Below are 20,519 nucleotides of genomic sequence, written 5' to 3'. Positions count from 1 at the left end.
GGATCTGACTCATAGACTGTGGCAACACCTCACAGACAGCCTGTCAGTCAAGCCTTAATAGAATGTAAATGGTTGAGTTCACCCCCCTACAGTTGGCATGAATATTGAAAAAACATTTTTTGTACTGGGCTGTAAAGGGGTTTATTTCTGCTATAAAGTTGTGAGTTATCCAGAGATGAGACGAGATGTGTTTACATCTTCCTCTTTTTATGCACATTTTTAATTTGCACAATAAAAAAAATAGTAGAAATGCCAAAAATGTAAATAAAAAAATAAAAAAGCAAGAAACATCGTAAAAAAGTTTTTAGACTTGGGGGAGGTGGAAAAGTTGGTGTATCAAGAAAAGGTAATTGTGACTAAACGTAACACAAAACAGATTAAGTGAGTAAATGATGACGTACAGTCATAATGTATTGTTATTGTATGGGCCACTGTCTTTCATCGTGTCTGGATGGCATAGCTCTAATACGGGTTGTTCAAAACTCTCGATTTCCATAGTTCTTTGCTCTCCGTTGTAACACATCCATTGCTTTCCTTCATTTGAGGTTTGACTGGTGCGCTTTTTATAACATCATCTTGTTGCAGCCTCTTTTGCAGTGGCACCTGACTGGAGAATTAGCGCCACATAGAGCTTATTCAGGGTGTCCGCGGGGTCTTAAAAAGTATTAAAAGTTGATAAATCAAATGTCAGAAAATGAAGGCCCTTAAAAAGTATTAAAAAGTCTTAATCGCGATTTTATGAAGTATTAAATTTTCTTGGCATTCAAGCTTTGACAAAAAATATCTATGAATGTATAATTTATTTTCCTCCTCACGACTATTACAAACAACAATGTGTAAGTAGGCACTCTCAGACTGCCACTTGGGGCCATGCGTGTACCTGTGTGACATCATGCGATGGCGCACGTCCAGGCCAAACAGAGGAGCAAAAGACAATAAAAAATCCTTCTCATCTTATCTGAGTTCTGTTGTATGTTTGTGCTCCATAGATTTAATTGCACTTTAACTACAACTGTTTAGTAAGTTAAAGATGCGTTGCTGCTTACGACAGCTTGAAGTGACAATGAGGTCTTAAGGTTTTTTTGGAAGGTCTTAAAAAAGTCTTAAAAAGGTATTGAAATTAACCTCAGGATTCCTGCATATACCCTGTTATTTCAAACACCCGATAATCGCTTAACTGAAGTGGATGGAAAAGCACATACATTTGCATTCTGTTTTGCTGATTTTCTGAAAATTTATTTGAAATTTGCACTGTTCTTATTGTCGTAAAGATCAATATACATTACTTGACATAAAGTATGAGCATATATAGCATTTATAATTTTTCTATTTGACAACATTCCCACACATTTTTACCAATGAATTTTCAGAACTTTTCAATAACTTTTCCATACTGTTTTACCCTGTTTCCATGACTTAATTTAAAACAGGTAGGCCTGTATAGCGATGCAGCTATACATTAATCCACTTTCCAGGCATTTGTGGATAAGTTAACTGTGAGCGCTTGCTAACTTTGCTAACTTGCTATCTTGCTAACTGCCAATAAAATTCTGACAAGTTTGTATGCATTTATTTCTTATACAAATATTTGTTTGTGGACATGTCTAATAATTGTCTTCCTACCTAGCCTGAACCTTAGTGTCTGCAATACCTAAGTGAATTAAGTCTGTCTTCCTTTGTGTAAGTGGATCAATGATTGAACACAGTGGGTGATTATTGCTTATCCAGACATCTGGTCTATGTGTATCACATGATACTAGTGACGTTTCAATGGTCACCCTGCGCAGCACTAGATGTTAAAATGAGTAACACAAGGAACAGTTTTCGTCTAACCTTGAACATGTTTTGGGATTTTTGTGAACATCTTTTAAACAATAGCCACAACAGTGCATTTTTTCCAAAACATTCTGTTAATTCCAAACCTTTTCTAATTTCATAACTTTTCCAGGAATTTCATAATCAACCCTGACAAGATTATTAACTTAGTTATCTGATTAAATGGGTTCTTATACATCATATGCATTAGGCAATAAAAGTCAATGAGACATGGCAAATTACTGATGAATCACTGTTAACATATGTTGTGTCATCCCTCAACATATCCTCACCTCAGACAGCAATACAAGTTGCCTCTAGTCTCTCAGTTCAGAGGGCTCCCCGCGACTGAGGAATGCAGAGAAGACCGTAGGTGTTTCCACCTCGCCTTCATAACTGATTGGACATGACCGTAGCCGTGAGTGACTCACAGCAGCTCCACACAGGTGTGGTTGCTGTGTTTTATGACCTGCTACTGTTGTGGAAACTGCTCGCGTGAAAAGACTGGCCAGGGCAACCCGAGCGAAACAAAACCCACACACACTCACACACACACGTCCAGAAACCGCCTACACTCTGCCTGCCTCTCTGTTTCTATACTGTTACCAGGCCCTGCCCTGCCCTCGGGGTGTGTAAACAGGTGTGTGTGTGCATACATTAGGGAACGGAAAAGGGATTACAGTTTGATGGACACTCTCCCGGTGACGTGTTCGCCTCTGAAACTCTATAATGTTTTCCTCTCGGTATATTTTCCCCGACATCGTTACGAGCGTGTTGAACCAGGTGAAGAGCTCCAAGCTAATCAGATTGTATTATTTCAGGTCCAAGTCTTACAGCCTCAAAGCCCAAACTTCTCAGGCCTCAGGGGTCTGCAGCCGGCTCGGAGATGGGATTAAGTTCGAGGATCAGTGTGGAACATTCCAACACGACATAAAAGGGGTTTAGCGTGTGTGTTTCTGTATGTGTGTCCAGTGAGCATGAGTAAAGAGAAAATGAGCTCATCAAAAGAGAGGGCGTTTCCATTTGTCACACACCTACGCCTGTCCAGGTGTGTGCATGCATATGTGTGTGTGTCTGTGTCTGTGTTTCAGAGGATAATGAGAGAAGGGAAGAATTTTGATCTTGTGGTCCGTTTGCTTAAACCGCACTAAGCTAGGCAACGGACCACATAACAAAGCTTTAAAAGGGAACACTGCTCAGTTCCTATCAGTGTAAGCTGGATGAGTACTTGTGAACAACTTTCTCCAAAACGCCAGAAGCCACAGAACTCAAGCCAATGTCCCGTCTGTAGGAATAAAAGAGATGAATTTATAAAGCAAAGTGATACTCAAGACGCCAATTTGAGGCTAAAGCTGAAGTCATTCATGGTTCCCCAACTGAGGGGTCACGAGATAAATCTCAACTCTTGAATCTGTGTCATGTTCACACTACTTTTACCCCAGACTGCAGCTTAGATACATTTGGTGTCTTTGGAAACTTTAGGATCTCCACTAGAATTTAAAACAAAGATCTGAGTGAATCTTCTGCACAAAGCTTATCTCTAAAGTTTAGCTACAGCTAGCCTGGCCCTGTGCAAACTTGCTAGAGGCCAAGAAAATGTCTGGCACATAACCCCCCTGTAAAACCACAAATTGTTGCTATTACACCAAAAATTTTTCAACTGATTAAACAAGCAAGATACAGCGTGTTAATTAATAAGCTTTAGAGGTGCTGGGAGGCATGGTTTTATGTTATGTCTGAAACTTTACCCCCTGCTTACATTCTCAGGTCTAAGCTAAACTAATTGCCCCCCTGCTCAAGCTCCAGAGTGAACACAGAGACATGAGAGTGATATCACTCTTTGCATCTGACTCTTGGCAAGATGGAAGATAAAAGCAAAATGTTTAGGTATTGCTTTATATCTGCTAATACAAAGATAAACAAATCAAACCTTCAGCTGCATTCAGAGGGTTAAAAGATAGCTTGGTGCGATTTAATATGATAATTTTAGCTGGATTAGTTATGCCACAACTGAAAAACAAGTATCCCTTCTCTGTCACACTGTGGTCTGGACATCAAAATACGCCGTCACTGTGACGCCAGGGACATCCTTTAGTGTACATATGAAACCCACAGGACTTTCAACCAACTCCAATGTAAACGCAACTGTGTCATCAGATGTTCAGAGCAACGAATGTAGTTTAAGGAGCATGAAAATCCACTTTGTGCATGTGGGAGGGGAGTTTGATGGGTCCAACAAGCACCGGACTCTAGGAGACTGGTGTTTGTGGTCAGTGTTTAGTTATTCTGTCACATCAGTCGCTAGTCAGTCGTTACGCCGAAAACACACCAACCAGAGTAGTGCACCAATAATTGCCTAATGAATGATTAATTTTTCTGTGGTTGGGAGGTGTGTACATGTGTTTCAGGTGGGAAGAAATTCTATGTAACACAGGGCAACATGTCACAGAAGTGCATTTATGGCTGTGGATATTCTCTGGCTGCAATTCACCGTTGAAAGTAGTTTGGCCGGACTTCCCTGCAGAATCAAATGGCTGCAGCTTGGAGCGGCTGCCGCACTTTACTATAGAGCAGTGGTTCCCAACTGGTCCAGCCACGGGGTCCAGATTTCTCCTTAGTACTTAGTTCAAGGTCCACACAGTTTAATATATTCAGCGTCATACCGGTACTTGAGTTTGGCCGTGTCATCAAGCTAGTTTGCTGTCTCTGTCAAGTAGCTGTCCATTAAACAATCACTCTACAGCAGGAAATGACACTTCAAAGTAAGAGCTATACACCAGAAATTCATTGTATTTCAAAATACAGTGTGCTTTTTTTTTTTTTTTGCAAACTTGACACATTCACAAGTCACTTGCGGTCCATTCAGAATGGACCCACGACCCACTTTTAGATTGTGACCCACCAGTTGGGAACCACAGCTATAGATACTGGCCGCACTTTGCCACTGCTGTTTTTGGCATTGGTCACATGAGCCAGCTAACGGAGTGGTTTTGTTGCCTCGACCTAACTGTGAACCCCTTTTTAAGTCACGTGAGTCGACTCAGATCACTTCCCACCAAACCCTTCTGCGTCAAGATACAACGCAAAAGGCCCCTGCGTCTTTACAGTGACACTGGGGCTTCTGCCCAGGCGTCAAAATATGACAAGCAGGGATGAGATCACCTTGTCTTTCAGGATTATACAACCCACCAACACAAGACAGACTTTTAGACAGGTTTTTTTTTTTTAGTGTTGGAGAGTTTATTTTTTATTTTTTATCACTATACTATAACTTGTATTGTTTTTCTTTCATCTGCAAAATCACTTCAGTATTTGCTAATACTCATGTTTGCTTTGTTTTTCCTTTTCCTGTTGTATTGACAGAGGGTTAAATCACAAAATCCATCACTGACTGAACTGCTCACAAGTCACAGATTTGTGTAACCTGTGATGAAGGGTCGCAGGTAGACACTGCTTTGGTTATTCAAAGGTCACAAGCCTAAAAGGCTGCGACCCACTGTCCTATATTAGAGCCTGAGGCCTCACTGACACCAGGATCTAAGCTCTAAAAAACAGTTAAAAGAAGAGGGTCAAAGTTCACTTCTTTTCACACCTACCCACGTCTAGGATGTCGAGGGTGATGACATCAGAGGTAGCCTGGCCCAACTGGTTGGAGGCCTCCACCCAGATCTCGTAGGGCGTGAAGAGGTGCAGGTCCCGGGTGATGCTGCAGGAGTAAGGCTGCGTGTGAGTGTAGTCCTCGCACTCCTTCTCCTTACCATACCACCTGGGAGGAAAATATAAAATACTCAGATAACTCTCAACAGCACCGATATCCATGAATAATGCATTTGATACAGAATTTATTGCATAATGTGTTGACAGTTTAGAGTTTATCTGGCTCAAGTGGTTTTATTGAGTCCTTATTTACACTAATCTGATTGCAGTTAGAGATCTGCGTGAGTTGGCACGCCTGCGGGCACTGCATGTCAAGTCATTTCCCTTTTGGTGCTTTTAAATTGCTGATTGAACTATTAAAAAATGTGAGCAGGGCTTACAACCCATCTGAAACTCATTTTCGAATATGTAACATTGCCAGATGGAAACCCGTTTTCCTAATTCTCATGAAATTTGACTTTTCTACTGAAGGAGGGCTTTCACCCTCTGGCAACCACTGATGTTATTTTTCTTAAAATAAGGTCTGCCAAACAGATAAGGCACTTTGTCCTGTTTCCAGCTCCACCTTAGCATGTTTCTGAGACATGTCAGCATCAGAAAAAAACCCTGGAATACGTAGAGTTTGACTTGGAACGTTCACAACTGGCTTGATATTTAACCTGTTTGAACCCAAAACTGGTTTTGCTTGGTTTTCACTCCCTTTATTGACAGGCATATTTCATAGTCACTCGACTAGTAGAAAGTATTTTTTTTACAGATTTAAGCGGCGTGTGTATGCTTGTCTGTTAAGTCCCGTTTCCACCAAGCAGTACAGTACGGTTCAGTTCAGTTCGGTATGCTTTTTCTCCTGTTTCCACTGTGTAAAGTTGTGGATGGTACCAATGGAACCGTTCCGTAACATCCCCATTTTTGGTCCCCCTCTGTTGGGGTACCTAGCACACAGATCTGGTACTAAAAGGTGGAGCTGTGAACACTGCAGTCTGTTGACTGGTCAATAGAGGACGGTCACTCTGCTCAGAGCTGAGTTGTGGACGATAAACATGGTGCAGACTTCCATCTGTGTCAGCGGTGATAAGGAAATACAGTGAGTGCTGGACAGAGCAGTGAGTGACAACAACCCCGCTCGCATTTTAGAGTACTGTTTGCGGTGGAAACTCTAGGGTCTAGGTACCACGTCTGAAGGGTTACTTTTGGCTCCAAAACTGAAAGTGTTTGGTGGAATCAGGGTTTTAGAGGTAGGAATCACCAGAAGCCCCCAGTATACGATATTATCACGATACTCCAGTAACGATACAATATTAAAGTGTTACTGCACTTACAAAGTATTACCTTTTTTAACTGTAAATTATGCCACCAAAGGAGAAATTTGTCAACATCTGTTTTATCTAATAACATAAAGTTTTAGTGATAAAGTTTCTCACTTAGTCAGTTATTTTTATTGGAGCAAAATGTATCTAGTGGACTGAAAAAAACAGTTTATTTCATCAGGCTACCCTAAGTTAAATTTGTATTTGTAACATAAAAATACCACGATACTGATACTGAATCAGTTTTTATTTTTCAACCCCTACCAAACACCCAGTATTTCACCTGCACGAGCATGGTTTTGCAGGACAAAGCACTACACACTTGCTTGCGTGCTCTAAATGCACGCTCATACTTTATTTGATAGCCTGCCTTCAATTATGTAAAAATGCAGAACAAAAATGAGAAGTTGGACTTAGTGGCAAAGTATGGGCTACTTTTATTTTTAAGGCTTTGAAAATTAGGCAAACCACACTGAATAATACACAAGGTCATACAAAACACACTGTTCATGTTTTCCTGTAATTTGTATATTTGGTCTCACACCTGTATACATGGAAAGAGGTCATCTGCCTTGTACGCCCGTTTGGGCTGGGCATCTATTGATACAGACCTACATCTGACGAGATTTTGTTGTTGAACATGATTTATTTTCCATCTAAAGGTCAATATATTTTAGTGTTATTGAGATGTACATATTTTCCATTATAATGATAGGATAGTCAATTTGAGAGTTAATTAGGAATCAGGTAAAACCCATTGAAAATCTGCAGGAAGTCTTGTGGTGGTTGCAGCCGTGCCAGCAGTACAAAGAGCAAAAATCGTCAGTTTGCTAGCTTATTGAAAAAGTGACAAGACGACCCAATGCAAGCCGATGGCACACAACACTTTGTGTGACGCAGCACGTAAGGCAGCGCACCTGGATGAAATACCAAGTTTTTTGGGAATGACTGAGTTATGACTCTGAGAAGAGGGGACGTGATTTTTGATTCAGATAGCATCAATCATGTTCAAACAGTTAATTTCAAGAAAAAGCAGATTTTCAGATAGTGGACTGAATGAGTTGTCACAATTAATATTTTCTCCAGTGCATCTTCTCTGTGTGTGTGTGTGAGTGTGTGTATACCTGAGTTTGTACTTGAGCGTGTACTGTGTGCTAATGTTGGTCTCTCCTTTTCCTCCTGGAGCCCAGCTGCATGTCAGGTCTTTGGTGTTCCTGGACCAGCAGGTCAGATTGACCGGCTTCTCCGGAGGCACTGAGACAGAAAGAGGGACGGATGGAAAGATGGGGGGAGGAAGGGGGAGAAAACATGGGTGAAACATGAAAACATGGGTGAGGAGGAAGAGGGAGAGTAGAGCAGAGAGAAAGAAGGTGGAGGGAAGATGTCGGGTTACTAAGGGTACAGAGTTACCTCCAGCCATTACTTCAGCCCTTTCCTCCTGAGTGTAATTCACCCACTGGTGATGTTCCTCGGAAATTGGTGTTTTTTTCTTAATTGGTGTGTGTGTATGTGCGCGAGTGTGTGTGTGTGTGCTGTCTGATTTGGTCAGACTCGGGATCCCTGCCAACATTCCTCGTCTTTCAGAACACAGGGTGCTCAACACCACTGTCGCACAGAGATTAGGATCCCGACTGCATCTCCTTGTGTGTGTGTGTGTGTGTGTGTGAGTGTGTGTGTGTGTGTCTCTGAGAAAATGTAAGCACATGTTTCTCCATGGCTAAGTTTTGCCATTTTTCATTTCATCACCTTTCAGTCTTCAAAATGCTATGTATTTTTCTGTATATGGGAACTACAAGAAAAGGAGTAACAAAAGATAGTTAAAAAAGGCATGTGTGTTTGTGTGTGTGTGTGTGTGTGTGTGTGTGTGTGCTCATGTACTTTGGAGAGGACAATTTTAAGAGTGAGGCTATTCCTTATTTCTTCAGCAGGCTGTTTGAGAGATAAAGGATGTGTCCTGTTTAATGAGAAACTAATCAGAAAGTAACTCTCAGCAAGAAAGCATATTAGCTTATTTCCCAAAATACCCCTAGAGACAATAAGGTTATTTTAAGCTTATTATTAGGCACCACAATGACATCCAAACCACCCAATAAAATTCACTATAAAAGACAAATATTTAGGGGCTAGGCAGTGGATTATGTAAGCTAGTGGATTGTCCGTTCAAAACATGCCTGTTCAGAACTGGCCGAATGCTTGGTTTTGAGAAATCATCCAAAAAACTTCAAACTCGACACTGCACTTCCCTGGATCCTGAGCAATACACCTGCCATTACATAGTTGCGTCCCCTAGCAGTGCTAGAGTATAGAGTGGTCCTGTGATGATGTTTATTTGTAGGCCAACCAGGAAGTTAGCATCACCCTGGTTCCCTCCACAAATAGCCTAAGGGATTTTTCCATTGGTCTTTGTATTATTGCAGAAAATAAACTGTGGCAAACAAAGGTTTATGAGACTTACATGTGTTGTTCAGCAAGATAGTCTTCACAAATGAACACCACTTTAATGATTTTTGAAGCATAAATGCAATCGCCAGAAGTGAAAGCTAAGATTAGGCTATGAACGAATCACACCAGTCGCATGACTTTTATGTCGCCACCACAACAAGGCTGTAAAGCTGTGATCCGCAACCGCCTTTTTTTAAAGACACATAAACGCTTCAAAATTCACAAGTGGGGTATTTACTGATGCATTTTATGTCGTAGAACCATACCTTAAAGTCTCTTTAGCTTGTGTTAACCACAGACCTCTTTTCAGGCATCTTACCAAAAACCCACTGACTTTGAGAGGAGGGAACTGAGAGTGCTAAAATGCTAACTCTTTTCCATTTTTAGGATTCATTCCTGCACAGCTCTATCCTCCTGAGACTTGAACTTTTCTTTGGTTTGCATTTTAAATTTCTCCTAGCTATTTTAGATCAGTAGGACCTGATAAGTATAAAAAACTAAACATTGTTAACGATAATTAAGTCTCAATGCCCACAAACGAGACAATAATAAAGTCCCAATGTCCTCAGACGAGTACTTCCTAATTAACAGCGTCTTAGCTTGTTACTGTTGCTAAAATTGGTCAAATGTTGCCATATCAAACTACAAACATTATTAATCATAAATAAACAAGTTTCAACCATAAAATGCAATCAGGTTTTGTAACTTGTCCACTTTTGTATCGGGATCGGCTGCAGACTGGATTAGTGTATTGTGCTCTTACTACTACTAGATGGCACAAATTGTGTCCACGAACAAGGACAACAGGTCTAAGTTAAGTAGAATGACGTATAAGGTCAAGTAAATTTAAAATGTGATGTTCTCATATGCGGACACGGGGTCTCAGGAGGATATACGCGTCATTTGCTAACAGTTAGCTCTCTGGGATCAGGTCATTTCAACGAACGGAAGCACTCATCATTCTGAAAGTTACATCACTGATGCTTGAAAAGTTTGCTACAATGCAACATCTCCGGTCTCTCTTTCGTCATCTGTTTTTCAATGCACTGTAACGAGTGATGGAAAGCCAGCTGAACAGTTAAGAGGGGTCCCCTCTCAATACACTACAGTGTGTACATAACACACTACAAATAAATATGTCCCATAGATCTCAAGGGATTACACTTGACACTGCAATTCCTTGGCTCTTAAGCACTACAGCCGCTAAGTGTTAAGTCGATCGGATTAACAGTTGTCGAGAAACAGAAGGACCGACAGACTCCTTCTATTTTAGTGAGATGCTGGACCTCACAAGTATAGAGGCGCACACGTGTGTGTGTAAAATGACCCATGCCCTGTGAGTGATGTTGCGAGTAATGGACCACACAGGTGGTCACACAGGGACACGCTCATGGAGGCCTCTCACTGGCCTGAACGCAGGAATACTAAACATAAAATACAGCCACAGAGACACTTTAAAACCTGCCCACTGCTTCCTTGTTGTCTGCCTTTATTCCCATTTCCTTTATACTTCCCTCTCACTCCTGTTCTGCCCTTTATTCACCCCTTCCCTGAACATTCACTAACAAATGCAGACACAGATTCCACAGAAAATAGGTGGCCAAATAAATAAAACATTGTCCTCTACATAAATCATATAACCACAGGCAAACTTACTCCCGACGTAGAGACATGAGCCAGCCAAGATGTGTCCCTTGTGATTGTGACAGACCAGGTTGTCACCGGACGTCTGCCTGGAGGCGTTGAGACCGGCCAGCGTCACGCTGAGGTTGGTTGGGCTCAGCACTCTGTACAGGGAGCTGGGCAGCTGCTGACCGTTGAGCGTCCAGAACAGAGAGCTGGCGTGGACGCCGAGGTCGGGGTGGACCCAGCAGCTGGCCGTCAGGTTGGACCCCATGCGGAGGACGGGGTCCTGGGGGTAGATTACTGCTACATCTGGAGGAGGACAGGAGGAGATGGACGTTAGCGGAAGATGAGAACTCCAGTAACTTTAACTGCTAAGGTCAGTTTACTCATCATGTCTACTTAGCAACCATATGATGTTTTCTGAGGCTCTGATTGGACCATTCTAAAGTCTACGAAATGAACCTCTATTGACATCACAGTGATGTCATCAGGGTTATGAGTTGGCTTCAAATATTGGGCAGAAAGCCTGAATTACAAACTGAGGGTGTGGAGTTTGAAAGATGTGGGTGTTTACCAGACATAGAGGATCTATTAAATGTTTTACAGTTGCATTGTGGGCTCCATTATTTCTGGAGCTTCACCCATCCTACAAACTAAAAGTCAGTGGTATCCGCTGCTTCGATTTGAACCTTTCTTTTTGTTTTGTTTTTTATTCCCTCTGCTTAATGGAAGCGTTGTACTAAATTACAAGAGTATACCTTTCAAAGAATCTAGACGTTGGAAAAACCAGCCTGAGGAGGGTGGATTAGCTGTCAGTCACCTCTTTTTAATATGTACTATCTAAATTATTGCATTTGTGAGCTACAATATGTTGTTGGATTGTCTCATTCAAGAGACAAACAATAAGAGCAAAGTGCGCATGGATGTCATGAGAGGGAGAACGGGAATTTTGTGGTTTGTTGTGTTGCAGTGAAAAGGTGACTGGTGGCAATGGACAGGTGGTGGAACAAAAAAAAACCTACCTGCTTAAAGGGATAATTTGGATCTTTTGAAGTGGGGTTTTATGAGGCACTTATCCGTAGTCAGTGTATTATCTACAGTAGGTGTCAGTCAGCACACCCCAGTTTGGAGGAACAAGCAGGAGCACCACCACGGAAGCTAAGCAACGTGCTGCTGTGGACAGGGGCAGCAGCAAAATGTATTTTAGCCACAAAAAAATGTCTGATCTAAAAAAAAATCAATATCAGTTTAAGGGTGCTCTCAGACCTAGAGTTGTCTTGCTTTGGTCTGAATCAGGGACTAACTTAGTTACAAAGTTAAATAATTACCTAGAGTTGGTTTGTGTTCTCACGGCAACATTTACAAGCAGACCAGATCAAATGTCTTGCGTGAGAAAGCTGCTCTTGATTGGTTAGAATTTCCATGCAGGAAAAATCCAGGAAGTAAACAAAACGTTGAAGAAGAGTACACTTGCAAGATAAATGTGACACTTTCTAATGTCACAATGGAGGGACAACTACGCAGGTTGATTTTAGCGCTGCTCATCGTGGACTATATTGCTGTCATTGTTCATTTTAGTCAAACCAAAAATGAGGCGCGGCTCCAACTAGAAAACAATGTTTTGATGCATTGGATGTGCTGAATGTGCATATTAAGGCAGTACAGGAGGAGGTGCACATTAATAATCCTCCAGGACTGTAACATGCTTATGTTTAACCCAAACAATGTGTCATGTGACTGCAGTTGGTTCAGATCCAGGTCGGAACATGTTCTCACCACAAACGAACCGCACCAGAGTTCATTTGTAACCGGACCGAGACCACCTCTTCAAGAAGGTCTCAGTCCAGTTGTTTTGGTGCGCACCCAAGTGCAATTGCTGTGTTCACACCTGCCCAAACGAACCGCACTTAGGGGGCAAACGAACTTGAGTCTGATTGAACCGAACCGAACAGGGCAGGTGTGAAAGCACCCTAAGTGTATGCTATATTTAGAATATTTTCACAGCTTTACCTTACTGTCAGACATTTTTCAATGCGTGACTGAAGCCGTTATATCATTCTCTTCAGTGATTTAACATACCTGAACACAGGAGCTGCTGGTCGACTGCTGCCCCTGTCACTTTTGTTTCTGTTATTGTTTGACTTTGGTGTTCGAAGTTGTTATTTCTGATTCACCAAAGCCAAAACTGCTGTTTCTGTCTTCAGAGTCTGGTGGCTTTGACGAGAGCATAGAAGGGGAGCTGAAGCTAACAACCTTCCTGTCAGAATGTGTTGTCTGACGGAAAAAGAAGGCAGTAATAAGACTCTCAATATAGTGTACACTTAAACTGATACTGACTTTTTAATTGGCTAAAACAAGTTTTGCTGCCGGCTCCATCCACAGCAGTACATTGCTTAGCTTTTGTGTCTGCACTCCTGCTGCTTCTCCAAACAGATATCTACTGTAGGCAATACAGTCTATCGATAAGTGCCTCATACAGTCCACTTGAATCTGAACTATCCCTTTAATAATACTGTGACAAAACTATGGCAGAAATAAAGGTGACTAAATCACTGTGATGGATTACCTATGTTATTTGTGCAGGTTGATTTTCTGTAGTAAAATGTGTGAGAAGGAAAATCCATCTAAACTTGAGACATGCCAAAGAATATGGTTGTCTGAAATGCAAAATATAATGTGAATAAAACATGTAAAAACTTTTTTTTCCTCCTTAGAGTAGTTGGGTACAGCTGTTGTTTGTTTTTCAATGGTCTTGGGTTTTAATCCTGTCAAACAGTTGGTAAACCCTCATGGGGAAGCTGTTAAATAAATAAATAAATGCTTTTGCTATAAATAATTTGTATTGTATTTTACACATTTGGCTTTTTGTCTTGCTACAGGTGAGCAACACCAGATGTGAGGACAAGAGTAAACACAGCAGAGAAAAAGAGAGGAGATTTAGTTTGTTTCTTCAGATTGGAGGATTTTTAAAAAATGTTGCCCACCTAAGTCGACGGCGCTGAGAAAACACGCACGTCAGATGATTTCCGTGCAGAAATGACTGAGCGGTGAGTGAGTGAAACACTTTGTCAGACCACTACAAATCTACGCCCGGGGGCCACATCTATTCAGCTGCCAGCCACCTTACGTTGACAGACATTGTGTGGTCCTTTATGGAGAAGCCGCCTTTGAAGACGTTAATTCAGCTGTGACTGCACACACCAATATCAGTATCACAGCTTTGACACAACACCTCCACACATTTATGCACACACATGAATACAAACAAACACATGCACACAGGGCGGTTGTCTCTGTCACCGGATACGGCGCACATAAAGGGGGCCGTGATTAGCCAATAATATGCTGATCCAGCTGAATAACAATCAGTGTTTATGTATCCCAGGCGCTGAGGACGGGGACACTGCCCTGGAGTGGGGTGTGAAACCCCCTTACAACCCTTCCTCTACAGCTCAAACACTAGTGATAGACAATTACTGCTGTTTATTGTCTCTGCTTGACACGCTCACTGGAGGAAATGGCTTGTAAAATATTATTTGTTTGGAGAGGCTGAAGATGTTTGAAGCACAGCGCTGATTCGGGCAGGGGATGAATTTAACCCTGCGACAGTTAAGAATGGAGTTAGGACGTCTCCACTGATATTAGCACCTGGTTTTTAGTCTTTGTTGGACTGAAAAGACTTTCTGTCAGTCTTCAAAGGTAGGTGACATCCCCTCATCTTTCTAAAGAACGATTTCTCCTACGTTCATCAATGCAACAGTTCAAATAAGCCTTCTCTTCCTTCTGTCTGCTGTACAATGGGCATACATGTGGAACATTTTGAGGGACGGGCCAAGTGGAAGAAGTCACGCAACATTTAGTGACAATGAGCCGTGCAGCACCATGTGAAAGACGACCGAGGAGAGGTGGATGTTTTATTTTTTTGTTTTTCATATAGCTTACATTTCAGGTATTCAACTAGTGCTCTTATCTGGAGAGAGGAGAGATTATCTTGTGTAATGTCAAATTAAATTAGGCAGGCAGGAGATGTGGGGCATGTTGGATAAGAAGTTCATTTTGAAAAGATGATCCTTCAGGTTTGTGAGTGTCTCAGGGTCCATCTACACGAATAAAAGTATTTTTTAAAACAGATATTTTTCTCGTTTTGTTTTAGCCTCTCGTCCACATGCAAACAGATTTTAAGGTTGCTATAACTGAGATTTTTTTAAAACACCGTCTAAGGTGCACTAAGGTACTGTTTATCTGTGTGAACATGTAAAACGAAGTGTTTGAGAAATGATGACATCATCTCTTAAATTCACAAATGCCCGTTTTTGCTTTGTGTAATAAGCATACACTGGAAACAACAACACCAACGATGGCGGACTATTGGTTTGTTCACACTTTGTTAGCACTGCTTGGTCTGATAACTACTTCACACTTAAACTTAGTATTGCTGCACCACTAATGGACGAATGGAGCTGTCTGCTGCACCTGATTATTTTGGTTCCACCTCAGCGTCCGTGGTTTTAAGTCCATCAGAAGTAGTGATTTTGGATCAGACCCGGTCAAACAAGCAGAGGGTAGGACACCACCCAGCGTGGGGTTGTTGTCAATGAGGAGTGGAAGGAAAACTTGGCCAAGTGCAAAGGCATTACTTGTATCTTTGAGTGAGCTCCTTCATCCTAACATCAAACGGGAGTTTACGGTGATGAGCTCTCTAATAGGTGTTTTGAAACAGGTAACAGTAGCCTGTATGCTTTACTGCCTGATGACAGGAAACAGCTGAAGACTGTTAATGCCGACGAGTCGTTTTTGCATTTTAGTGTGGATGGAGATATTTTGTAAAACGCAGGTCCTGTGGACAGAATTAGTTTTGGAAATGGAGAGGAAAAATATCAGTTTTCAGTATCTCCATACATGTAGACAGGCCTCAGAGTCAAATATTTTGGTATTAAGTGATCACATCCGACATAAATAGCTCTTTATATGCCGGAAATGTGGACTCAAGTCACGAGTTTGATAACTTAGACTTGAATAAAAAAAGACTTGCAACCTCACTTAGACTTTAACACTAGGGTTGGGAATCATCAGAGGCTCCACGATATGACATTATCATGATATTTAGGTCATGATACAGTATTATTGCTATAAAATATTTAGCGATACATTGCAATTTATTCCCTTTTTTCAACTGTAATTTATGTCCCTGAAGGAAAACTTTGTCAACATGTGTTTTATCTTATAAGACAAAGTTTTCAGTCTGTTCATCTCACTTCAGTCATTTTATTTGCAGCAAAATGTATGTAGTGGACTGAAAAAGCAACTGATTTCATTATTCAAGTAGGCTACCTAAAGATTAATTTGTATTTGTCATATTAAGAATTTATATGATAAAAAATCAATATTTGACACTGTGTGATGGTATGATCATGCTGCACAAAGACATCACGATTAACACCAATGACTCGTGACTTTGACCTGAACATGAGTCTTTTGACTTGAAAATACTTGATACCTTTCCCCAAGCCCTAAAATTTAAAGTATGTTATCTAAAAATTGTGCCACAAATCAAATCATTTCCTGAATCAACTAAAATGAACACTGTTTTTTCCCAGAAGGTCAACACTTAACTCTTCAGATTCACTTTGAATCAATTCGACAGCATCCAGTGAAATTGCAGGAGCGAATCATGAAGAACTATCGTTGCGTTACTGAGCGCCAGTTAGAGAAAGTGACACCAAAGATAATTATGTTTGCATGCATGAACTGCACTGGTCAACAAAATCAAATAGCAATATGCAAAACATGCGGGTCAAAACTTACAGATGAAGACAAACTTGTGTTAATACAAATTTTTCAGGATTTCTGTAAATTTACTTCATTACTCTGTTGTTAAAATGAGATGGTGAAGAGCTTATTAAAACTCATTTAGGACTCAACACTCAAATTTTAGGACTTGGGACCTGCTTGTCTCGACTTGGGACTTGACTCAGAACCTGAGTACAAAGACTTGAGACTTACTTATGACTTGCAAAACAATGACTTGGTCCCACCTCTTTAATACGCTAACAGGACACATAAAGTCAAACTTTATGGGATTATGAGCTGCACTAAAAACTAATTATATGTTGGTAAGAAAATTCCACATTTAAACTGTTTTAATTCTGTGGCATCTGTAAACCACAGCACACTGAGTGAAAGGGAAGCACCCTCCATTATCACAGTGAATAAAACAGTAATGACCAATTAGGCCCTATAATAAACAGCAGGGCAGCTTATGATCAAGGCCCATTGTCCTCTGTAAGCCCCACAAACTATACTTTCTTTTATTAGCGCCTTTCAAACAGGATGAATAACAGGAGATCCTCTCTGAGGAGCTGCTCTTTGCCAATGAGCTCACCATAAAAAACTAATCCAGCCACTTAACGGGGGGGGGAGTGGACATAACTTTGATTTATTTACGTTACTGTGCATTAAGCTGCCGGTTAACATTCTCCAAAACCCGAGCAAATGATGTCACTATTTTGTTGCGGTTCGTAAAGCCCCCATGCTCTCCATGTGTTAAACGAATTATGGCCTGACTTGTTGAAATTCAGCCTCCTGGGAGATGAGTCCTCTCTCTGCAGGGATACAAGCCATATACTTCAGCAGGAGCACATCAATAACAGGAGGTGTCAAGTGGACAAAAGTGGCGTTTGTGCTTTTTTTAAAATGTATCCAGAAATCAACCAGAGTGGAGCCAAGTAAGTGAGCTTTTATTATGTAAGAATGTGTGAGTTATTTAGCACTGGGAGCATAATTCAAATGCAGTATTACTCATTGAAAGATCACTGTGATGCTTGTGTGTTCCTATATGGGATTTACATATTTTATCCTCCTATAGAAACCCTATATCTTTGGTACTCTTGGTGACCTTTAAGTGGTTTTATCCTCTTCAAAATCACTGTAATAGTCATGTTACCATCTAGGGTTGCTGTTCTTATGCAATGTTTGCACTGAATATATCTTTTTAAAACAGTAATGATCACTGTAATATTCCTGTTTGCGCTTACAGTGTTTGCATTGACTTACACCTTTTTAAAACAGCATGTTATCTTTAATATGATTATTTTATTCCTGTAATACCCACACCAAGGGTTGTAGTTTTCTGTCTGCATTGACTTCTATAATATGTTGCACCATTGTGAATCCCCATTTTTGCATCTGCTTTACCTTTAAAGCCATGCACACCAGAGCAGGACAGTGTCACCCACAGCTGTTTACACGGGTGACACATGGATCCAACTGATCTCAGTGGACCAAAAAGGTCAGCCTGTACCCAAAACCCCCCGACCGCAACACCACGACTTTGCGCATCGATGGACATCTGTGTGCAACTTACGTGTGGACAAGGACAGCACGCCGGGAGTGTGCAGCGTGAGGAAAACCAAGCAGAAATCCAACACGGCTTTCATTTTCCCCCCTCACACGTTCTCTGTCTTGATCCTCGTCCTCGTGTTGTTGTGATGTCGCCTTTTTTTTCTCCTCCTCGATCCTGGATAGAAAATTACGCACAGAGTTGGAGAGAGGGGAAAAACAGCACGGGGTTCAAAAAGCTCCGGATTTTATGAAGAAGACAAGTCTCAGGAGTTGAAGGAGCGCACTAGAAAAAGTGTGACCCGGTGGAAAAAGTGCCCCTGTGAGCAGTCATAAGGCAACACGTCCTCAGGAAAAGGCTCAAAGAGTGAGTATACCGCGTCCTGTTTGCAGTCTTTTCCCTTCTTAATGCTTCCTGCAGCTAAATCATACACAAGTTCATACTTTCTAAGCCCCTCCTCTCTCTCTTCCCACACAGTCGCCAGTCATTTCCCCCTCTTTCCGTCCTTTCCCTGCTCCTTTTTTTTTCAACCTCTCCCTCTTCAGTGATGGGTAGGGGAGTCAGAGCCATTCACTTTCACTGAATCACTCTGTCTCTGTTACTTTCCATGCCTCAGGTCTCTGCTTTACAGTCTTCGACCATAGGAGGCTGTTGAGTCACTGAGTTACAGGAAAGGAAATCCTAAATTGTCTTATTCAGTGCCCTCTTATTTTAAATCTCTTTGACTATGCAGAGTGTGACACAGAACCCTTTTCTCACCCTGTTTCCACCCACTTAAATTATGACGTTGTGTTATCTGTGAATTCTCTGCATTGTCAGTTTTGACTCAGACATTATACACTTTAGCAGAACTGTATTATAATAGTCAAATAACATGAGAAACAGTAGGCTCAACCTCTATTTATTTCCAAATATTGTGCATTGGATTTAAGAATCACATGGCCCTCTGTTGACCTTTGCAGTTGTCACTTTCTTCCTGTGAGAATATAAATTGCTTATTTAACCTTCACCATTTTTTATCTGTGAATCCAAAAAACTGCCCACAACAGTGTCTTCTGATATCTGTCCTGACCTTTTGATTTTTACCATTCACCAAAAGTGCAAAGAGTTTGTTAACTGTACGACTATTACCAAACATTTAAAGATCCAGTCAAGATTTAGGGGCATTTAGTGGCATCTAGTGGTGAGGATTGCATTGCAGATTGCAACCAGCTGAAACCTCTCCTGGTTAGAATTCCCTCAGTGTTCATCGTTAAGGTTTTTGTTATGAGGAGCCGAATTATCCGCAGGGGTCTCTTATATTCAAGAACAAATGAATCAGGTGATTTAAACTGGTAAAAACACTGAATGAAGCAGTTTCACGTTACAAATCAGTGTTTCTCTGACACTGTTTGGCATGTCGGAGACAGGCCGCTAGCCTGGCACCTGCTAATAGGTGCTCAGCTTTTTGCTCTGATAACTTAGTATCCAGACATTCAGGAAGTTTTTACCAGGGAGCCGAGTTATTCACAAAGGTTTAATAAACAGACCTGGTGATTTAAAATGATTAAAAAAAAAAAAAACACTGACTAAAGCAGTTTCACATTGAAAATCAGTTTTTCTGCGATGCTGTTATCACGGAGGGGCTGCTAACTCTGGTGGCAGACGCAAACGTGAATAGCCCTGTCTAGAGCCAGTGTTTGGTTTGTCCATTCTGGGCTACTGTAGAAACATGGCAGTGCAACATGGCAGATTCAGTGGACAAGGAGTTGCTCCCTATGTAGATATAAATGCCTCATTCTAAGCTAATGAAAACAGGACAATTGTTATTTTCAGGTGATTATACATGAAAGAAAACATACTTATTATATTCCGTTTCTGCCAACATATCACCCTAAATCCCACACACAGAACTCTCATGCAAGACAGTGTAACTTTTTAAAGATTAAATAACACATTTCTCATCCTACATATTAACCTGTGAATACATAAGCAAAAAAATGCATCCTTGCTTTATTCACTGCACTCTTGAGTTTTGCTGTTACAGTCTTACTTGCTCTGGTAAAACCAGTAGCTAACTTTTTAGCTGGTAAAAACGGACTTTAGGGGCAAAAGACTTTATTGTAACTATATGTCTAATCTAGTTAGACTTCAGATAGACGTCGACATTTATCTGTCACAGAGAGCTGTTTAGTTCTGGACCATCTTAAGCAGGACTAATTTGCCATGAATTCTGGGGAAATTAAGACTTTTAAAACTTAAGAAACATGGCCAACCGAGCGACTGCATCAGCTGCTCCTCTTCCTTTAGTCCCGCAGACAATGTTTGTCTTCTGGAATCTGGAGGAATTTAAT

The 20,519-nt window shown here is 41.1% G+C and overlaps 1 protein-coding gene across 2 annotated transcripts in view; it reads right to left on the bottom strand.

The window, feature by feature from the left end:
* Window positions 1-18,641, bottom strand: part of crlf1a (cytokine receptor-like factor 1a) — a 28,818-nt gene extending 10,177 nt beyond the window's left edge. For both annotated transcript variants that reach the window (XM_033641947.2, XM_033641946.2), the window contains exons 1-4: window positions 18,211-18,641; window positions 10,878-11,156; window positions 7,904-8,033; window positions 5,412-5,581 (exon numbers count right to left, since the gene is read on the bottom strand). In XM_033641947.2, the coding sequence (XP_033497838.1) occupies window positions 5,412-5,581; window positions 7,904-8,033; window positions 10,878-11,156; window positions 18,211-18,283 (652 nt within the window). In that variant the 5' untranslated portion in view covers window positions 18,284-18,641. The remainder of the gene's footprint in view (window positions 1-5,411; window positions 5,582-7,903; window positions 8,034-10,877; window positions 11,157-18,210) is intronic.
* Window positions 18,642-20,519: the final 1,878 nt, after the last annotated feature.

This window comes from Epinephelus lanceolatus, chromosome 15 (assembly GCF_041903045.1).
Source record: "Epinephelus lanceolatus isolate andai-2023 chromosome 15, ASM4190304v1, whole genome shotgun sequence".
In the NCBI taxonomy this organism is placed as follows: domain Eukaryota; kingdom Metazoa; phylum Chordata; class Actinopteri; order Perciformes; family Serranidae; genus Epinephelus; species Epinephelus lanceolatus.
This window is presented reverse-complemented; position numbering and strand designations above follow the sequence as displayed.